The 19,151-nt window shown below is 38.7% G+C and overlaps 1 protein-coding gene across 4 annotated transcripts in view; it reads left to right on the plus strand.

The window, feature by feature from the left end:
* Positions 1-3,187: 3,187 nt before the first annotated feature.
* The window catches only part of IL15 (interleukin 15), a 43,608-nt gene continuing 27,644 nt past the window's right edge, over positions 3,188-19,151 (plus strand). Inside the window, exons 1-4 of one of the 4 annotated variants that reach the window (XM_059843833.1) lie at positions 3,290-3,339; positions 7,247-7,343; positions 12,695-12,824; positions 17,777-17,849. In XM_059843833.1, the coding sequence (XP_059699816.1) occupies positions 17,778-17,849 (72 nt within the window). In that variant the 5' untranslated portion in view covers positions 3,290-3,339; positions 7,247-7,343; positions 12,695-12,824; position 17,777. Of the gene's footprint in view, positions 3,340-7,246; positions 7,344-12,694; positions 12,825-17,776; positions 17,850-19,151 lie in introns of those variants that run through there. The other 3 variants (XM_059843832.1, XM_059843831.1, XM_059843829.1) reach the window with 3 other exon arrangements.

Here is a 19,151-nt window from a genome sequence, read left to right on the forward strand (position 1 = left end):
TTTAAAGAAAATGAAAATCATTATAGAGCATTACGTCCTATCAGAGCTGATCACTTACCAGTGAAGGTCTTCATTTCAAGACCTCTTATTAAAATGACTGATACTAAGACAGTAAGTGAGAAGAATGTTGTGCATTCCCTTCTTTAAGCATTCAGAAATTTAGCAAAGGAAGTTGGATTTGGGCTGAGTCAGCTGGGGCCCATCCTACAGGGATCTGTTTTTGCTAGAACTTCTGGTTTTTTTATACCCACACGATCACATGGACTGCTCTGGAAGAGCCTTCTTCCCTCCCATTTCTTCACTCCTGCTCCTGCAGCAATACTTCCTCTCCCAGTGTTCAACAACTAGCACCAATTCCGAAGGAATTCCACGAGAATATAGACAGACTTTTAGGAACAGAAAAACCACAAACTTGTTGATGAGAGTCTGCAGTTGCACAAAACATTTGGGCAATGTTGCTTCAAACCAGGATGGTCATGTGTGAGTTTTCAGTTTTCCTGCTTTAGTTCCAAAATGACAGTCATGCATTGGTTTTCGCTTGACTGTTTGCATTCACATTCTTTGTCACTGCACTTAAAACACTAAGTTACAATTTAGTTGCTCCTTAGTAAGAATAATTGCCAGTATCTTGCCAAACAGTCTGTGTCCACTCTAAATTAAACCTCCATAAATTAGAAATAATTATAAATTACTATGCTTTTGATAATCTGAGAATAATTTCTGCTGTAAATAAACACATTGTTATGGCTAGTAGCAAGCAGACAATTATAAAATGTCTCCTGTGTAATTAGGGAGCACATTTTTGTGTAATTAAGAAAATGAATGAGAGTTAAATTTTGAGGGAGTGCTGGTGGTATTGCCACCCTAATGCACTGTATAGTGACACATTACTTTTATATACAACTAATGTAATTTTTAGGGATAGTTTTTATATTAAGCTAGAAATATATTCTAAACTTCAGAAATGCCAGCAAAACACAATGCTTAAAAAAAAACAAACCCAGAGATAGTTAAAAAACCCCACACTATATGCAATTATTCCATTTTGCTGTGTTCAAAGGGAATTGTTGGGAAAGCAAGTTATTCTTTCCCTATTCTCACATAATTAGTTAATACCTCAATCTTTTTGTGCTTGTTTTTGTCTGCTTGCTTATAAATTTCTCATAATTTAGAAAATGTTGTCAAATTTAGCATAGCAAAATTATCACATCAAGAAGAAAAGAAATGGAAAACACTCAGTTTTCTTTCAGATTTAAACAGTGGAAAATATGAGACACCTTGGGACCCAATCCAAGTACATACATGTAATTACATGTCTACTTGATATTATTTACTCTCACTCTTTGAGCTGGAGTGAGCTGAAGAAGCAGGTATTTATGACCACACTAGTCTGAATATAAGTGCTCTTATCACAAGACAGTTCATAAATTGATATGTTCCTTTGGTTTAAATATTTATCCAAGCTGATTTTTTTCCTGCAATGCTGGTACTTTTCATAATCTGTCACTAGCCATAGAAAGTCTCTTATTTTTATTTTCACTTTCAAATCCTGCCCAGGTTTCTAACAGCTGCCAGGTGAAGCAGATTTCATTCTCACGTCTGTCCTTCTGCTTAAAAACTGACATGCACAGCCTGCATTGAGGCAAAGTACTGGGAGCACAAGTAGCTGCCCCTCTGGAGGCACAGATAAGATATCGTGTGAGAGAGCCAAGAGTCCCTGACAAGCACGAGATTGTGAGTTCTGCTGCTTTTGTTTTGTTTTGTTTTGTTTTGCTCTTTGCAGTAGCAGTGATGGCAAGTCTGAATCCATGCAGGAGGTAATTAATGTGGTGGCATTTCATTCCAATGCCTTCTCTGCAGAATGGATGTTGGACCTAAATGTTGGACCACAGGACACCAGGGGGCTAAGAAATGGCAGCGAGCTGTCCCACACAATGCATTTTTTATGTAGCCACCTGTTACTACTCTCTGGAAACATTCAGTCCCAGGTCCTCTTTCTCTCGCTTGTATGACAGCTGTTGAAGATACAGAAGTCTTGTTTATGTTCATAAATAGATTTTTGGAATATTTTTGTTATAGAATATGTCAGCACAGTGAACTAACTGGTATTGTTTTATAAGTAGTGTTCCTGAAAAAAAACATTATTACACTGAGAAACAAGGAGGAAATACCCAGCTCCAGAAACTCATATCCTCTTCAGTAAGGAGTCAGAGTAATTTCTAAAACCCTGTCATTTACCTGCAGAATATTTTTACCACCTCTCAATATGACACGCACAGAATAACAACCAGCACCCAGAACAGCACAGCTGAGGATATAAAACAGCTTGCACAGAGATCAAGAACTGTTTTCACTGCTGTCTCTCGAATGCGTGAACCTTACATAGGTAAATGATGGTTGCTGGAAACCTGACAGTACTCCTGGGGAGCTGCTAAGCCTCATCTTCAAGACATTCAAGTTTCTCTCGAGGAACAAAAGTTTTTTATGATTAAGTGTCTAGGCAGGACTTTAGGTGTACAGCTGCCATTCCCAGTGATTATTATAGACACTAAACCTCCATTTTTCTTTGCAGCTAAAAATCCACAACTTTGGATTTCAATGCAATTTGCAAATTATTCTTTTCAGCTCCATTATAAGGATACTCTTCTGCTGGCCTATGCCACTCCCTGCCTTGTTGTTCCACAGCAAGCCAGATGGAGAAGCCTTTTGAGAAAGGTCTTTTCTGTCCTCATAATCTTTTTCCATGGCTTCTTGGTGTTGTCCTGAAAAGCTGCTGCATTTTCCCTCCTAAGGCAGCTGCGCCAGTAAAAAACCATTGTTCTGGCTGGAAAGAGGAGTCACAGCACAAAGCTATAGTGTCTGCTTCCAAGGTAGGAAACTCTGCCCAGCCCTGGTCAGGATGTTGCACTTAAGCTACGAGCTTCAGCAACAAGGGCACAAACTGTAAGCATTCTTCCCTTTAGGGAATGCTAAACCAGAATGTCCAGGAAGGTCCATGCTTCAGATAGCAATCAGTCAGCTGCCTTTCGTGTTTGGCACTCGCTTGCCTGCCTTCTAAATTTTAGGCATATGTATTTCCCCACAGTTCTTTTTGTGTTGTTTTGTTTGAGTTTTTTTCCTCGAAGTCTGAAAGTTGCTAGGAAATGGCAGCAGGAAATCCCTAGGGTCTGTTCTTTGTCGTGAAAATAACTTCCACCTTATTAGGTACATATTTATTTATGTAACAACTGAAAGTAAAACAGAACGGAGGAGGGGGTGGAGCATTTGCTGGTGTCACTTGTGCAAACCTTATCCTAAGTTCTCTGTCGTGTCGACTTGCTGCTCAGCACTCCGAGACTTGTGAGTATTTCACAACTTTTGACATCCTCTTGTTTTCTTTTTTTCTTCATTAGAAAGATGAGGGAACTTAGAGCTTAGCTTCAAATTATTGAATGCTTTTAAAAACTGTCTAATAAGATTTCTTATGAAAGACATAGTTTAAGTACTGTACTTAACCTTGCACTTGGTGCCTGTTTCTTTATTTCTGCTGTGTTAGGGAAATCAGCAATTAGAGAAAACTGGTGCTAACTTGTGAAAATTTGTCATTGTTTGCTAACAAGTTCACTCAGCAAAAATGAGGAGAAAACAAAGCTACTGCTCTGAGCCTGGTTAATAAAGCAAGGACAGAGGCAAAAATCTGGGAGAAAAGCTCTTTACTTCTTAGTGTATACAGTTGAAAGAGCATTAAATGCAGGCAGAGAACAGAAAATCTGCAGACGGTGGAATCTTGCTGAAAACAGTGACAGGGTTTCTGTAGATGATAGCTGTGTTATAGAGAGATTTTACTCAGTGGTAAATAAGAGTAAACATATGCACAGGTGAGTCTTGTTAAAAATAGCACTTTCTACCTAGTCATAGAATCATAGATTCATATAGGTTGGAAAAGAGGGAAAAATTTGCAGAACAGAAATTTTTCACAGATTGTATTGTCACAACTTGCAAAATTTTATCTGTATAAGTCTAATAGGAAATTCTCCTTCCTGTGCACAACCACTATCTTGCCATTCCTTCTGCATAAAGGAGATATTTTTAGGCAACTTGCTTTTAAGAGAGTCTTATACTGTGGAAAAAACTCCTGATGATAATTATCACAGCATATTTGGCTATACTTTCCAAGTAGTACATAGTGAAGTGCTTCCTTTGTCTCTCAGGATGTTCTATTTACAGTTACAAATTAATTTGGCACGTACCAGTTGAATGGAAACATACCATTTGGTTATTTTGTCTTGGAAGAAGATAATTATAGATTAACATAGTCTAAACAAACAATATTTATAGCTCAAAAGAGGTGTTAAAGCTGGGAATCTACTGCTCTGCACCAGCAACAGAGGCCAGTAGTGGGCAACCCCAGTACAGGGGCCAGGCGCTGGGAATGGGGATATCTGGGGTGTGAGAGAGACAAAGTGCTGGAATTGCATCCCCAGACAGGCCCTGCATGACACAGGGGATTCCTGGTTCTCTCTCTGCCTGACAGAGCACACTGACTTAAGGGATGGAGGAATGCTGGCAGGCTCCTGCACATCTCATCTGTGACTGCCCCAGCGCCCCAGGTGACCTGGCACATGAGGTGGGAGGCTCTGCAACTGGAATGGAACAATAATGAGGAGGGTGGTCCATCTGGCTTGGAGGTGTCACTAGAATTAATTAGGGGTTGACGGGCTAATTAGGGTTAATGAGCCTGTGCCCCCTGTCAAAATTACTTCCATAAAGAGAAAAAAGACAGATTGATGTCATAGAAGATCCTTTCTGAAGGGAACAGAAAGCTGCATATGCAGACCAGGCTTCTTCAGGAAGTCTGCATCCTTCCTGGGACCTGGGCTAAAGATGTGAAGTGAAAGTGTCATCCTGTGGCACAACCCTCTGGTTATTATCCATTTTCTGTTTTTTCAGGTAGGCAGTGATGAAGTTGCAAGAAGAAGGGCAAGGGCAATTAAGAGACTCCAGGGCCTTGGGATGACTGTTAAGGGATCAGGAGCACAAGTGTTGCTCTCCTCTATCCATCCTGTTGCAGGAAAGGAATGGTAGAATCCAGCAGACCAATACCTGGCTTCAAGCTTGGTGACACCCACAGATTTTAGGGATTTTGATCATGATTTGGTCTACTTAACACCAGACCTTCTGGCAATGGATAGGCTACGCCTGTCCCAAAGGAGGAAAAGGATCTTTGCACAGAAATTAGCAGGGCTTATCAAAACAACTTTAAACTAAAATGGGGAAAGTGGTAAAATCAGGCTCACTAGAGGCACACTTGAAGGTAGCCCAGCAGTTTTTGAGTGGCTATGTGCTAGCAAGTTCCTTCTGTCCGCCACTGAAGGTAGGGGATGGAGATCCATATGGCGAAAAAGACACAAAGGTCAGTGATGTTTTCTTCACCTAGACTGCTCAAGCATTGGAACAGGCTGTCAAGGGAAGTGGTAGAGTTGCCAACACAGATCTTTAAAGGACACATAGGTGTAGTGCCCAGGTTAATGTCTAGACTCAATGATCTTAAAGGACTTTTCCAACCTAAACAATTCTATGATGTCATTATGAATGTAGTATGTCTTGCTGTCATTATGAATGTTTGAATTCTCTGGGAAAAATAAGATTATGGTCAGATCCTGAGGAGATCAAAGGACCCTGCATGATTCAATGTGAATCAAGCAAAAGCTGTTTTTTGTGCTTCTAAACATTGTTTATATTTACTTCTTATCTTGGTCTACACAGTCGCACATTGTTTAATTGGCAGCTCCTCTTTGTCCATGCATCTCTCGATTGGTAGCTCTCCTTTGTTCACGAGGCAAGCACGTGTCTCTTTCTTAATCTAGTTGGTAGATGCTGTAAGAATCATTTTACTCTGGTTGACACCCCTGCAAGTCTGTCAGCAACTTTTCTGTTTCTTCTTTCTTCTTGCAACATCAGCTTTTTTATCCACAAAGATGACCTTGTTCTTTAGTTCCAGACGGTTAGGCTGGTCCATTTAGTACATGTCCATTTTCCTGTAAATATGATCCTACAAGACCCATTCTAAGGCTGTCTAAGAGTTCACTGAAAATAGAGAAGGGTCACAGGGGACAGAGGTACAGGCTGATGTGGAATAGTTGGGAAGTATGGATAATATAATGCTAGATTTTTTCTTATGAGTGAAAAGTTCATCCTCAGCTTCCAGTATCTTTCACGCCATGGACAGTGATATATTTGACACAAACCTCCTAGTGTTAGGTTCAGGATTCTGCCAGAACAACGTTTCCCTTTTCTGTGCTCTGAGAGTTCAACACAGCAGGGAGAAAGGCAGTCTGGAACAGTTGGCTGTGAGACATTCTGTTCTATCCAAACAGTGTGGTTTGTGACCCAAAGTGGGTCACTGCTTTGCAGGCCAGCACAATGCTGCTGCTTGCAGTGATCAGGGAAGCCCAGCAGCCCATACACAGTTTTTGGAACAAACTTGTTAGTCTGCACAAAAGTACAGATTTTATTCCTCCTGTTTTTTTACATGACTCAGTCTTGTTGCTATACTCTCTATTTCAACACTGCACCATCACTAGGAGATAAAACCCAGGAGAGTGAATACTCATGCATTCCTCTTCTTTTTTTTTTTTTTCTTTGAGTCTTTTCTGTGCACTTAAACACTCATAATGAAAGAGTGATTTTAAAGTTTGTTTTAACTCCAATTCTCATTATTATAATACATTCCCAATTCTCTACACCAAATTATAGTGCTAGGCAAAACAAGAACATCCCAAACATGTCCATTTGCTCTCCATGCACTCTAAAATTTTTCTAATTTTCAAAAGTATTTTAATAGTAATTGCTTCAAAATGGAGGGAGGAAATCCCTACTCTCAGTTACTTATTTATCAGCTACTGTTTCTATAGTAGTTCCCAAATTTAAAGACATTTTCTCACTCAGCTGAGGTGTCTGATTCCCATTTTACAGATTTTGATAGGACAGAAATTCATTCCAAGAATGAATACTGACATATTAACAAACAAGGAGATAGCGTTTGTTTCTGCAAAGAGCAAACTCTAGTGGAAAACACTATTAATGGTTCCCTATGGGAATGCATGCTCAGAACTCCTTTTTGAGCCAATGTTTAATGGGACAGAACCATGTTGGAGGCCCCTGATACCTACACAGACAGATTACTCATTCACAGAGGAAAGGACTTCTGTTTTCATATCATTGATCCCACACCGATTTACCTTCTCACTGCCTCTGTGTCAAACAGAGAAAGTACCTGCACACTGGAGGTTCCTCTGCTCTTGCTGGTCCAGTGCTTTTCCCAAGACGGGTTCTGTGATCCTGTGCTCAGAATGAACCTGAAGGTAGGACCAGAAGAGAAGGGCATTTCATCCAAGCTGCCTGTACTTTATCAGTGTAAACAGAGATCCCACTTGACCAGGGCTGAGTGTCACCTTTGAGATAATAGTCTGCACAACTCTTTGAGAAGTCTGGTCTAGGATTTCCTCCACATCCTTTAACTAACCTGGGGCCTGTTCTCCATCATCCATCAGGATTTATGGGTGGCTAGGCCTAAATTTTTATATCATGATGGGAGCACAAAGAATATAGTCACCTTGGCAGCTAATAAAAGCTTTCTGTCTTCCATTTATAAACCAATGTACTACTGTAAAATAAGGAAGCTGATTCCTATTTATTTACTTATCATTTCCCTTAGAAATTAGTGAGGAATAGCAGAAATATTTGGAAGCCATCAGGAGATGTACTATATAATTAAGCTGTTGTCCCTGCTGATAAGTTATTATAAGCAGGTTACCAGATACTTGCATCATTACAAATTATCATACAGTATCTCATGCTATAACAGATGAGGTGGGTCCTTAGTGGCAGCATGGGGTGATCATTCAGACATTGTTGATACAGCTGCTATACGTTACAACTGAACAATTTAATAGTTTACCAATTAACTCTAATGTCAATGCTTAAATATTCTTCCCAAAAAAATGGTGGATGGAGTTTTTTTGCCCACCGAGGAACTGCTTTTTAAAGACTGTTGTATAAAAATATATGTAGACTACAAGGGTTGCACTCTGTGGTAGTTAAAAAAGTCTTATACTGAAGTTGCTAATCCAGCCCACTCATGCTGAAATTTATCAAATATATTAGGATGTCTTTTTCTAAGTAAAAATAAAAGAAAAGAAAATTTAATGACTGCAATTCATTTTTGAGTACATGGGCTACCATATTCTAAACTTCTAGTCAGAAACTATTCCCACTGCACCTTTCCCTGGCTGCAGTGTCTTCCAGGAGGCAGTGAATGTCAAGTGTTGGTAATCTTCTTCCCTAGAGTTTAAGCTATAAATAAGGACAGTGTGGGAAAGTTTATAGTCTCTGCTGGAGAAAGAACCTGATCTCATTGACTATATAGTGTCACTGTCTGCCATGGACTGTGTTTGTGCAGATAGAAATTGGACAATGCATTGTTGAGCTAAAAATCTTGTGAAAAACATATATAGAAGAAGTCCAATTTTTGGTGAAAGAATAACAATAGTGACGAGGTTTACTTCACGTATCTTAAAACTAATTTTAACTGTTAATATGTTGTTAACATACTACTAACATTGGTTCTTCTTTGGTTGATAAGCAACATGATGGAAAATTGGGCTTCAACTCTGCAGCCTCTTTTGATGCTGCATTGGCTAATTAAGAATTATGGCACTTCTACCAGCGGGGTCTGCATATATTCTGGCAAGTGATAAAACTGCTGTCTATTTTCTTGTAAGGGAAGAAGCCCTTACCCCCCCCTCCAGAACAAAAGAATTTTCTATGGGAGTCTATGTGCCTGACTTCTGAAAGCGGCAACTGGTTACTGCCACCAGCCGACTTGTAAGAGGAAAAGCTATCAACGTGAGCACACTTGCTCAAAAATAATGAATGATATCTGTTAGCATAAGCCATAGAGCCAACTTGCCTCAGGCTGAATGTCAACTTAACATCAGGCTGAATGCCATGAAAATAATAAAGACAGAAGAGGCATACCTATTAGAACAATGGTGTGTAGTGTGCTCATAAGAACACAGGAATGCAAGTCACAGTGGCTCTTAAAGGCTAAAGTACTGCAACCTTTGTCAGAACAACAACAAGTACAGTTTATTTCCCTGATAGTGCACTTTGGCAATGGTGTCACTCCTAGAGGTTTTCTTTATGCTGCTTCTTGGAAGGGTAAATAGGTCAATTGTTGCTTCACATTCCTGAGGTTTGATTAATGCTGATACTATGATTAGTTGTACTCAGGGCTGTCACATGCGGTAGAGAGGCTGGGCAGCAGAGGGGGTGAGAGGAGGGTGGCACTGGGAGCTCACCTGGGATTGCACTGGTACCTGTTCTCAGCCTGGGGATTCCAAGGGTAAACTTGTCCTGCAGTGACCAACACTGGATGCTGGTGATAGCCAAAGCCATCAGACTGGCGTTCACATATGCTGCCTCACTGCTTACAGCTTTCTTTCACTCATTTTATTTAATTTTCAATATTTTTTATTGAATAAAAAAAAGTCTACAGCCTTAGCTACACTATCTTAGAGTAATAACTTACATGGGTGTGGGAGCTCAGCACATCACTCCTGATGTCCAGAGCTACTGAGAGAATCCTTGGGGGGCTCGGGAGTCTTGGAATGTTGCCAAAAGCACTTGGTGGCTTGATTTTGATCCATCTAGGGATGTGCCACCGATGTATGAGGAGATGGAACCTGTGAGAATCACTCAGGTGTGAATGGTGAAGGGAAGACATCATTATAGGGTAAATCACAGATTTTGGGGTTTTGGTACAGGGGGGTTATGGAGACAAGATGGAGGAATCAGGGCGTGCCACCAGGCTCTTCTTTCTTCTTCCTGTCTTCCATCTTCTGCAGTGGTGTTGGCATTTGTGGATTGGTCTAGGGCGAGGGTGTACTTAGTGACGAGTGTGATAGGTATTGGGGATAAAAGGTAAGTGTGATATATGTAGTTTTTGTTATAAAAGATGCGACCGCCTTGGAGGTGGGCAGAGTGCCTTTGGCTGCTGTGCTGGTCAGATCCTTCGGGTAGAGAAGGGACTTTGTAGATAAGGAACAATAAACAATTCTGAAGTCCGAAAAAACCTAGCGTCCAGACTCATCTTTTGAGGCCCAGCGTGCAAGAACCATCCTGAGCGTGTGTGGGAGCAGAGACAGACAACCGACCCCATAAGGGGCACAAGAAATGTGATTTTACACTGGCTAGAGTGTGTGTGTGTATATATATATATATATATATATATATATGCCACTTACCAGCATATTACCAATTTTCTTCTTGATCATGAATTAGTTAATTTTTCTCAAAACGATAGGAAAGGATAAGAAAAGAGGAATTTCACTCTACAAATGCAAAAATATTGGAAGAACCTAAATATTTTGCACCCAGTATGTGATACTTGGAGATAAATTTTTATTTTTAAGTGATTGTTTAGCAGTCTTTAGGATTGCCTGTGTTCACTTTAGCCCCCAATGTGTCCCGGTGCAGCTGTGAGGAATTGCACCCATTTTGAACTAAGCTCTGCAAGGACACATTTTTCTTCACGCTGTAACATCTACCCTGGAGAAACCTGAGCTAGCATCTGAGCTACCTGACTATAGCAACCAGAAATATTTCCTTGGGGAGCATGAAGCATCCCATCCTAGGGGCAGATATGCAAAGCAACTAAAAGGGAGAATTTCTTGTGAGACAGAGCTCAGAAAATTATTGCTGCCTGTGAAAAATCTGTGTTAAGGAGTCTGCCCAAATCACAGAAAGACAGGTAGATGAAAGCAAGGAGAAGACTCAGGGCTGCATCCAGCTGCCTTTGTCATTGAACTCAGGTTTTCTCTCTGTGACCTTGTATCTCCTTTTCTCAACACCTTTTTGGTCAAACAAAGCCATTTATACAGGGGTTTGGTTTGGGTTTTTTTCCAGGAGCTTGGTCCACTCTGTGAAAACAATCCATTTGGTTCACAAACGCTGTATGAGAAAAAGGAAATCATTATATCATACTCTGATTAAAGATTTAATACCTTTTTAAAATTATGAATTCAAGGGAAGGCAGTGAGCATGGGATTGAGTTTGAAGTTGAGTAGAATATACTTTAGTGATCATAAATCCTTCTACTTCTGCTACCCTCAAACTTTCTCCTTCCTTTCACTTCCACTGTGTCTTAATTCCTTGCTGTGTTCTCCATCCAGTCATTCAACTCAAATTCCACTTCTGTGTACCAGCAGCCCCTATTTCTGCCCCTAAGCCTTCACAATGCTGTTCCTGTAGAAAGCCCATGTACACACACACAAAAAGTTCTGCTTGCCTTGGAAGCTCTGAGATGAAATATGTCAGCGAAGAGGCTGCTGGAGACCACCTACACAATGCCAAAAAATATCTTCTGCTATTATGCAAATAAAATAAGCCACTCGGGACTTGGCCAAGTTTATGCAGGTTTTCTAGGCTGCCAAACTTGAAAACACTTCCACAAAGCACAGCTTTAATTAAATACTTATAAAACATTTTATTTATATGAAAGAAGTGCATGTTTTCTGCTAATTTGTTTTTGGAAATGAGTGATGTACTCTTAAGGGGACTTAAAAGGAAATTACTACTCTGAGTAAATAATTCATTGTAGAAAATTCCAGCTCCAATAAGTTCATTTTGATCAAAATACAGGTAACTGAAACTCTCTTATTTGAGACCCAGCTGCTGAACAGCTACAAAACTGGCAATAATGCCTTACACAGTACAGAAACAAGACTGTGTTCTCAGCCCATATCCCTGAAATTCTCTGTTGCTTAATTTTCTGAGAAGACAATGCTTATGCAATCACACATCTGTGTGTGTTTTCATATTTCTATCCTCCACCACATTTCTTTTAATTCAAGGCCTAATTTCATTGTATAATTCATATTTGGAACAGGCACATATAGGACCCTTCTTCATGCTTCCAACCTAAAGCTGGGCTAACTTTGACATCACAGCAGGTTGCTCCAGCTTTAGTTGATTTTTCAGTACCTCTGAGGATGGAGATTCTTCAACTTCTGTAGGGAGCCTCCTTCACACATTTCTTTTCTTGCAGATTATGTTGGGAATACTTTTATAAAAATACTAATTATAATGTCCAAATAAGCTATTCTGTCAAGACGCTTTCATTTTCTGCTGTATCTCTTCAAGGCCTTGCTATGAGTACAAAATCTGTTGCTTGAACAAAAATTTGCCTGTTTCTCCAACCACAAAACTTGCAAGATTTGGACATGAATCTAGGGAAAAAAATTATAAAAGAAAAGTGAAACCTTACAATTGAATTTTACTCTGTCATCTGTAGAAAGGTAATAAAAAGGGGAATGAGCTTGTTAGACAGTCACCATGATTGTCATGAGAAATCACAAAAATTATCTGCTGCTGACAATACACATTTTCCAGGGGTACCCCATTTATCCTACTACTACCTACTTTATCCTACTATGCCATTCAAAGATAGGATTCTACTATCTAAAGAAAAATAATCTTTTCAAAAAGTTTGTCTTGTGTTTTCCATTAATTTAGAATACATACAGGGGACTTGCAGAAGTTACTTGCAAAATTTAAGAGGCTTCCTGCTTTGAGTTATCTTAATGGATAGACTGAAAGCCACTCAGAAATCTATTGTGGCTTTATACTTACATTTTTTTTCCCCCACATGTAGGCCCCAAAATGTAGTTTCCTGATCCAGATGCTGTGCTTCTCTTCTGAGTAATGGTCCAGCAGGCAGGATGCTGAGCATGGCACGGCCAACACAAAACTCTGCTGGAGCATTGAGCAGGCTGCAGAGTCAGGTAAGGATCACTTAAACAACATGACATTTTTCTAAAATTTCAGCAAAGTTTTAATGTTATTTTGCAACCCCACATGAAAAGTAGGTAATAAAGAAAATTAAAGGCTTGTAAACATCTCCAGTATTTGAGATTAAATCCTTACACTCTGTAATTTTTATGTTGTTTTTTCCCCTCCTTGTTGTTCAGTTGTACCAGAATTAACTATTGCACCATAAATAGGTCTGGTTTTTTTTCATATTAATATTTTTCAGTTGATTTGTGGCACAGCTCAAGTTCTGGCCAGCTTTTCTGCGCAGTCCTAATCCCTGTGTCTGGCTGATATTTCACAACATGTGAGGCCAAAATCCCTGATCCTAGAGAGTATTTACTACACTCTTTACTGTGGGGAGAAATCCTTAAAAGTGTCCAGCCTCTGTAGCACTCTTCAGAGTTCCCCACACATCTCCAAGATGATTCAGAAGCAGTTGCATTTCCAGTAGGCAGTGTGGCCAGGTGACATTTTTACAACCCCAAAATCATTAGCATTTGGTGTTGTCCCAAAATAGGTTGTGCAAGAGGCAGACCCACACACACAGAGCTGAGGTATTAGACTTATTTACACTTCTGTCCAGACGTGGAGGCTGGATAGCACCACACAAAGCCACCACAACAACTATTGAAACTCTTCACTATTTATAAAATTTTAGCAAAGAGAGGCATTAATGTTCATTGGCTGCAAGTCACATAGTTCTCTTATTCATATTAGTTCTTCTTTTGGTTGATCATTCTCATGTTAATTAGTCCTATGCTCAGTCTTTCTCATCTTTTCTGCTGGTTTTCCAGCTGTTTTTCTACAGAAGTCACAGAACCAATTAATCATCTCAAATTTGAAGGGAACTCAAATTTGAGTTAATTACTGATTATCCAATAGCTTCATATGATTTCATGCAAAGTGCCAGAGTGATTGCATCAGTCTAAGCTTTTATTAAAAGCAAGAAAATATAGACCTCCTGATTTTGGAGAAAAATTTGGAACTCAAGCGTCACCAATGAAAGCTGTGGAAAGTTGGAAGCAGGTCATGAGTCACTGTCTTGAGTATGCCAGTTCTTCCACAATGATTGCCAGTAGTACATGTAAATAACCTAAGGTTATTTACTCTTCTAAGGCTGTGAAAAAATCAAATGCATGACAAGCAAGTAAGTCTTTATTTTCACTGAGAATTTCAAATGCCTGTGTTGTTTTGACTCAACAGCTCTTAAAAGAATCTAAAAAGCCATTAATCTTGTAGCAAGATGCAGACCCAGGATTGTGTGACTATTAGAAAGCAAGTTTGTTTTGCCCTGTGGTCATACCTATGTTGCCTTTTTTATGACTTACCTATTTAAATGCCTTCATCCTTCCTGATAAATTAAAACAAGTCTCATGTGTTCTGGAAGCAATTCTGTTTGCTTCCAAAGCCAGTGAACATTTTAAAATACAACCATACCACTACCCCTTTTAAAGGTATATGTAAGTTTGGTATTTTTGCTATTATTTATCATTTCTTAAATTAACAATTTTATGCCGTTTCTTATATTTATACACAGTGAATGATGTAGCTATGAAGGTACAAATAAAAAGACAATATCCTTCTCAATAAGGTTTAGTTTCTAAAAACAGGTGTAACAGACAGCAAGATGTAGCATATAGGTATAACACCTATGTTGTGTCCCTTAAAAGAATTAAAAGTGCAGAGAAGTTGAAAATATAAAACACCGAGGGATTCCAACCACTAAGAATAAATATATATTGTTGTGCACTCTGTGATTGTTTTGTACAGATTTTTTTCCTTTAAATCTTTAATAATCATTAAGGACTTGAACTATATGATGCTTTTTTAGATGAGCTATCTTTCCACTTGTTTTCAATGGAGATTATTTATATAAAATAGCCTTTAAAACACTGCACAAAAGCTAACTTAAGTACATTCTGATATCAGAAGTTTCAGAATAGTTTCCAGAGATCAGCTCAAAGAGGTCTCACTCTCTGCAGAACAGATAGGTAGTTACAACATTAGTGGAAATTTAGGAACCAAGGTTCACAGTCAGTTTCCCAGAGACCAGATCAGCCTGCCATTACCAAAATGGCTGTATAACAGAATCTGTCTGTTGGTCACTTTGTTATGGGTTATCTTCATACACCTGAAAAAAAGAGGCCATAAACAAAAAGTTAGAAAGTAGCTGATTCTTGGGAACTTGACAGGGAAGCAAAGGAGATGTTAATCTATAGGTTCACAAATAGCCCCTTACCCAAGGCACTGAAGAAGCTCCTGCTGGGTGCAAGTCTGTGAGCTGTGATGCTCTTCCGTGGTTCTAGAAGGTCATTGTTAAGGAGATGGCTGAATGAAACTTTCCCCTGACATGTTTATTTAGTATAAACCACTAAACTAACATAGCAATGAGAACAAATTTAAAAAAGAGTGAGGAGATGTATGTTTCATCTGGTGTATTTCTTCACTGATTCCAAGAGCCACTAGTGCAAGCAGGATTTTTCTCCTGTCCGTGTTCCATTAACTTCAGTCCTCTGACATCCCCAGCCAAAGCTGGAATCAGGCCTTTTTTGCAAAGTTGAATGAAGATGTGTTCTGTCTCCAAGTTTTCCAGATGGTAGTGGGAACAAGAGGAAGACCATGAAACAACCATTCCATAACTTATGAAAAACACAATTTTCATGATTGTTGCCAAGGAGAAATGGATGTAATATTTTCTGTTCCCTAGCTCCCAAGTGAGGATAACAAATAAAGTCTCTTTCATGGGTCATTCTACAGTCTCTTGAGATCCTCCTGCCTACATATTTTGTCTGCTGACTGAACCACAGGCACGGTAGTGGAGTGATATCATATGAGTGTCCAGCACAGATTTGTGAATCACTGTTCTTTCACAGCATTCAGTGGTAGCTACCCAAGCCAAGAAATAATACTTTCCTGAATGAAGTTATACTGGGGAAAGTTTATTCAAAGCTTTTTTTATTTTTTCGTTTCTTTTTTTTTCCCCCCCTGGAGGAAAGAGACAAATATGTCACTGTGGCAACTTACTTTCAAATGAAAGCCTCTTCGAGTGGCAGTGTACTAGCACATTTTTAATTAAGAAAATCTCCCCCTCTAAATACAATCTAGAAGTTTTACTTCATTCTAAGACAGGTGATTAATTAAGTAATTTCATAGGGAATGTGGGATTTTGTTGGACTGACTACAATCACAAACCCCCAGTAGTTTCTAACAGAGATCCTGGGGAGGTTAGACAGCGGTTGAGGGAGGAAAGGACCTCACAGTGGCATTCATATGTACTGATTTAAGAAAAACAGGTACAGAAATAACAGTTACTTCAGTGAATTTTGTTAGTTATAAAAAAGTAGAGTTTATATTCAAATATATATTTGTCATGTAATTCTCTTTTCTGCGCTCTCAGACAGCTTCCAACTAAACTTCTAAAGAAAAGGCTGCTGTAAATGTAGCTATTTCTCCTGCAACACGACAATGCACCAGATTATTTATGTCTCACAATACTCTTTGCAAAATAGAGTTGTTAACCTTTTTGTCTTGGCTGAATTCTTGTGTGGGTATTTTCTCTCTCTCTTGAATCCTAAGTATGCTTTTCTTCACATCTCATTGTCTCACATTCAAGCAAACTTTTCAGCAGAGCCTTGATTTCCATGATTTGTGCTCTTCTCTTCTCTCTCCTTAATTGCTATGCAATTTTTCTCATTTAACCAGTTGTTTGTATTTCCCAGAAATCCGTAGCTGCATACAAGCAGAGAGACTGCTCCGGTGACTTCCCATTTCCCACAGAAACAAACCAGATAACTACATGCTTTTCCTTTTTAATTTTGTTTTATTACAATTCCAGACAAACACAGTATTATTTAATGGACAACAGCTTTTTGCCTGCAGTTATGCTCCTTTTGTTTCATACAAAAGAGGTGTTTCTCACCTCATTATCTTGTTCCACACAGTTAGAGACTAACCCCATTTTCCTGTTCCCTTGCTGCTATTCAGAATGAACGGTTGTGCCATAATTTACACTATCTTAGACTTTTCAAGCATATTTTGGTGGAGTCAGTCCTTCAAAGATACAACTCTCTGGGCTACTGAAGAGGCCCAATTTTAAAGTTTTTTGTAGTAAATTATGTGAATTTCATTTTGCATCATGATACTAATGCAAAGGGGAGATGATAAAATAATGTATCAACATTAAGTTCTGGAATCATATGAATCAGCTACAAGATTTCTCATTCTATCTGCTGCTGATTTGCAGGTAAAATGGCCCATTTAGCTTGAGAGGTATGCTGTGGCATTTTAGACTTAAGTTTCTGTCTTCATGCACTTGTGACTGGAATTGAGTTAATTTTCTTCCAAGTACCTGGTACAATGCTGTGTTTTGGAACTGAGATGAGAATAATGTCAATAACACTCAGGTTTGAGTTTTTGCTAAGTAGAGTTGATGCTAATATGTGAGGACATTTTATCCTAAGATTGACCATTTTTGCTACCATCTTTAAGAAAAAAATTCTCAAAGTGCCAAATAAATTAGGACTAAATTTTTGTTTAGTCTGCAGAAAACAACTGATTCAACCAAGGTCAGGCATAATCCAAATTCAGTATAATTTACTCAGCTGTTCTGCCCAGCACCTCCCCCTCTTATGAACATGATGGCAAAAGGCAATATTTAGATGCCCAGGAAGGTGCTTCCTCTTCTTTTTTGTATCCTTTTCCATTTTGAGAATGCTGTTACTTCAAGAGACTAAGTTGTGATATGCAGTTGCAGATGTGTCATGAGACAAAGAACTCCTCCAGGATGTTGAAGAATCTTCTTTAGAAGCACTATGTAGGTAGTGCTGAAGTTCTATGTGCAAAGTACTTGATTTAGTAGCCAATCTCTCAAGAACAATTCCACAGTAAGCATGGAAGAGAAACTAATGTTACCTCTTTGGAGCAGGATGGTTGCTTACCTGAAAATCTACGTTGGAATTCAAGAGCGTGGGCATAAACCCAGGCTAAAAAACTCTGCTGTAGGTACCTGCTGTTACCATTTGCATTGTCTCTAGCTGATCAGAACACAAAGTGTAGCTTTCCTTTGTAGCATTTAAATTTAACTTTTCTCATGTTCTACTTTTGAAACAATTCCTCATTTTTTCTGTCTTTTTCCTTCTTTTTTTTTTTTTTTGACAAAATCCCCACTCATCTCCTGCCCTCATGTAACTGAAAATATCTCTCAGATTCATAAGATATTATGGTTGCTGTAGATTATTGTGCATAATTTAAATGAAACACGAATATTTCAAGTCTCATTTTAAATGGTGTGCAATTTCAGGATACACAGGTCACAGAGAGGACAGAGTAGTTTTCTAGTAGTTTTTCTGCAGCTAAAGATGAACAACTTGACAATAATCCAAATTTGTGTACTGTGCACTTGTGACAATTTTTAACAAGAAAATAATTTCACTGAAACTAAAAGCAAGATACAGTGTTAAGAGTGAACTCAAGCTCTGTATTACACTTAGTAAAAGTGACTTTTAAACAACAACGTGGTTCAATAAGGGCTACGAGTGATTCTCTGCCCTCTTTAGGACCTGAAGGGTTTTGCCAGTACCTTTCCTAAGAGTTCAGTGCTCAAACCATATCAAAAGTATGGAGCACTCAAAACCTGGGTCAGAATGATTTATCTCAAAGCAGCCTGTTTTGTCTGGACTTAAATATCAGAAAACAAAATAGCCTTCATTTAAGTAATGAAAACTAATTTTTATTTCTGTTTACACTTTAATTATTTTCTAAAGAATCTTTTTCTCTAATTCATATAACCAATTAAAACTTTTGCAAATGGAAAAATCTTTATTTAAACATCCTACTTGGCATTTCTAACCAGAAAGAAACCAAAATGCCATATTTTAAGCAATTTTTTCAGTTATACACGCAGACTTTTAGCTTTCACAAATATTTTATCCTATAAAATTGTAAACAACAACTTTTTGTCTTGTTTTTAATTTACTTAATATTTTTGTCAGTCTGGATGCCAAAGAAATGGGACTGGAAATAACATAATCAAATATTTGAATCTTGTCTTGTGTGAGTTAAATGTGACTAGCTAAACTATTTCTCACTTGGAAGAAAAAACGTAGCATTCTCAAAGTAATAGTTAGTTATTCTTTTTGCTCACTGTCCCTCAGATTTTCTGAAGGACAGGGAAGTGCCTTTGCAAAAAATATACAAAGCATTTGAGTAGTATAAATGCTCCACTCTTACTGAAATGAATAGAATAATAAACTGGTATTTATCGTCCCTTCAGCTAACCACAAACTTGGGTTGGTGGGGTG

The sequence above is a fragment of the Haemorhous mexicanus genome, chromosome 4 (assembly GCF_027477595.1).
Source record: "Haemorhous mexicanus isolate bHaeMex1 chromosome 4, bHaeMex1.pri, whole genome shotgun sequence".
Lineage (NCBI taxonomy): Eukaryota > Metazoa > Chordata > Aves > Passeriformes > Fringillidae > Haemorhous > Haemorhous mexicanus.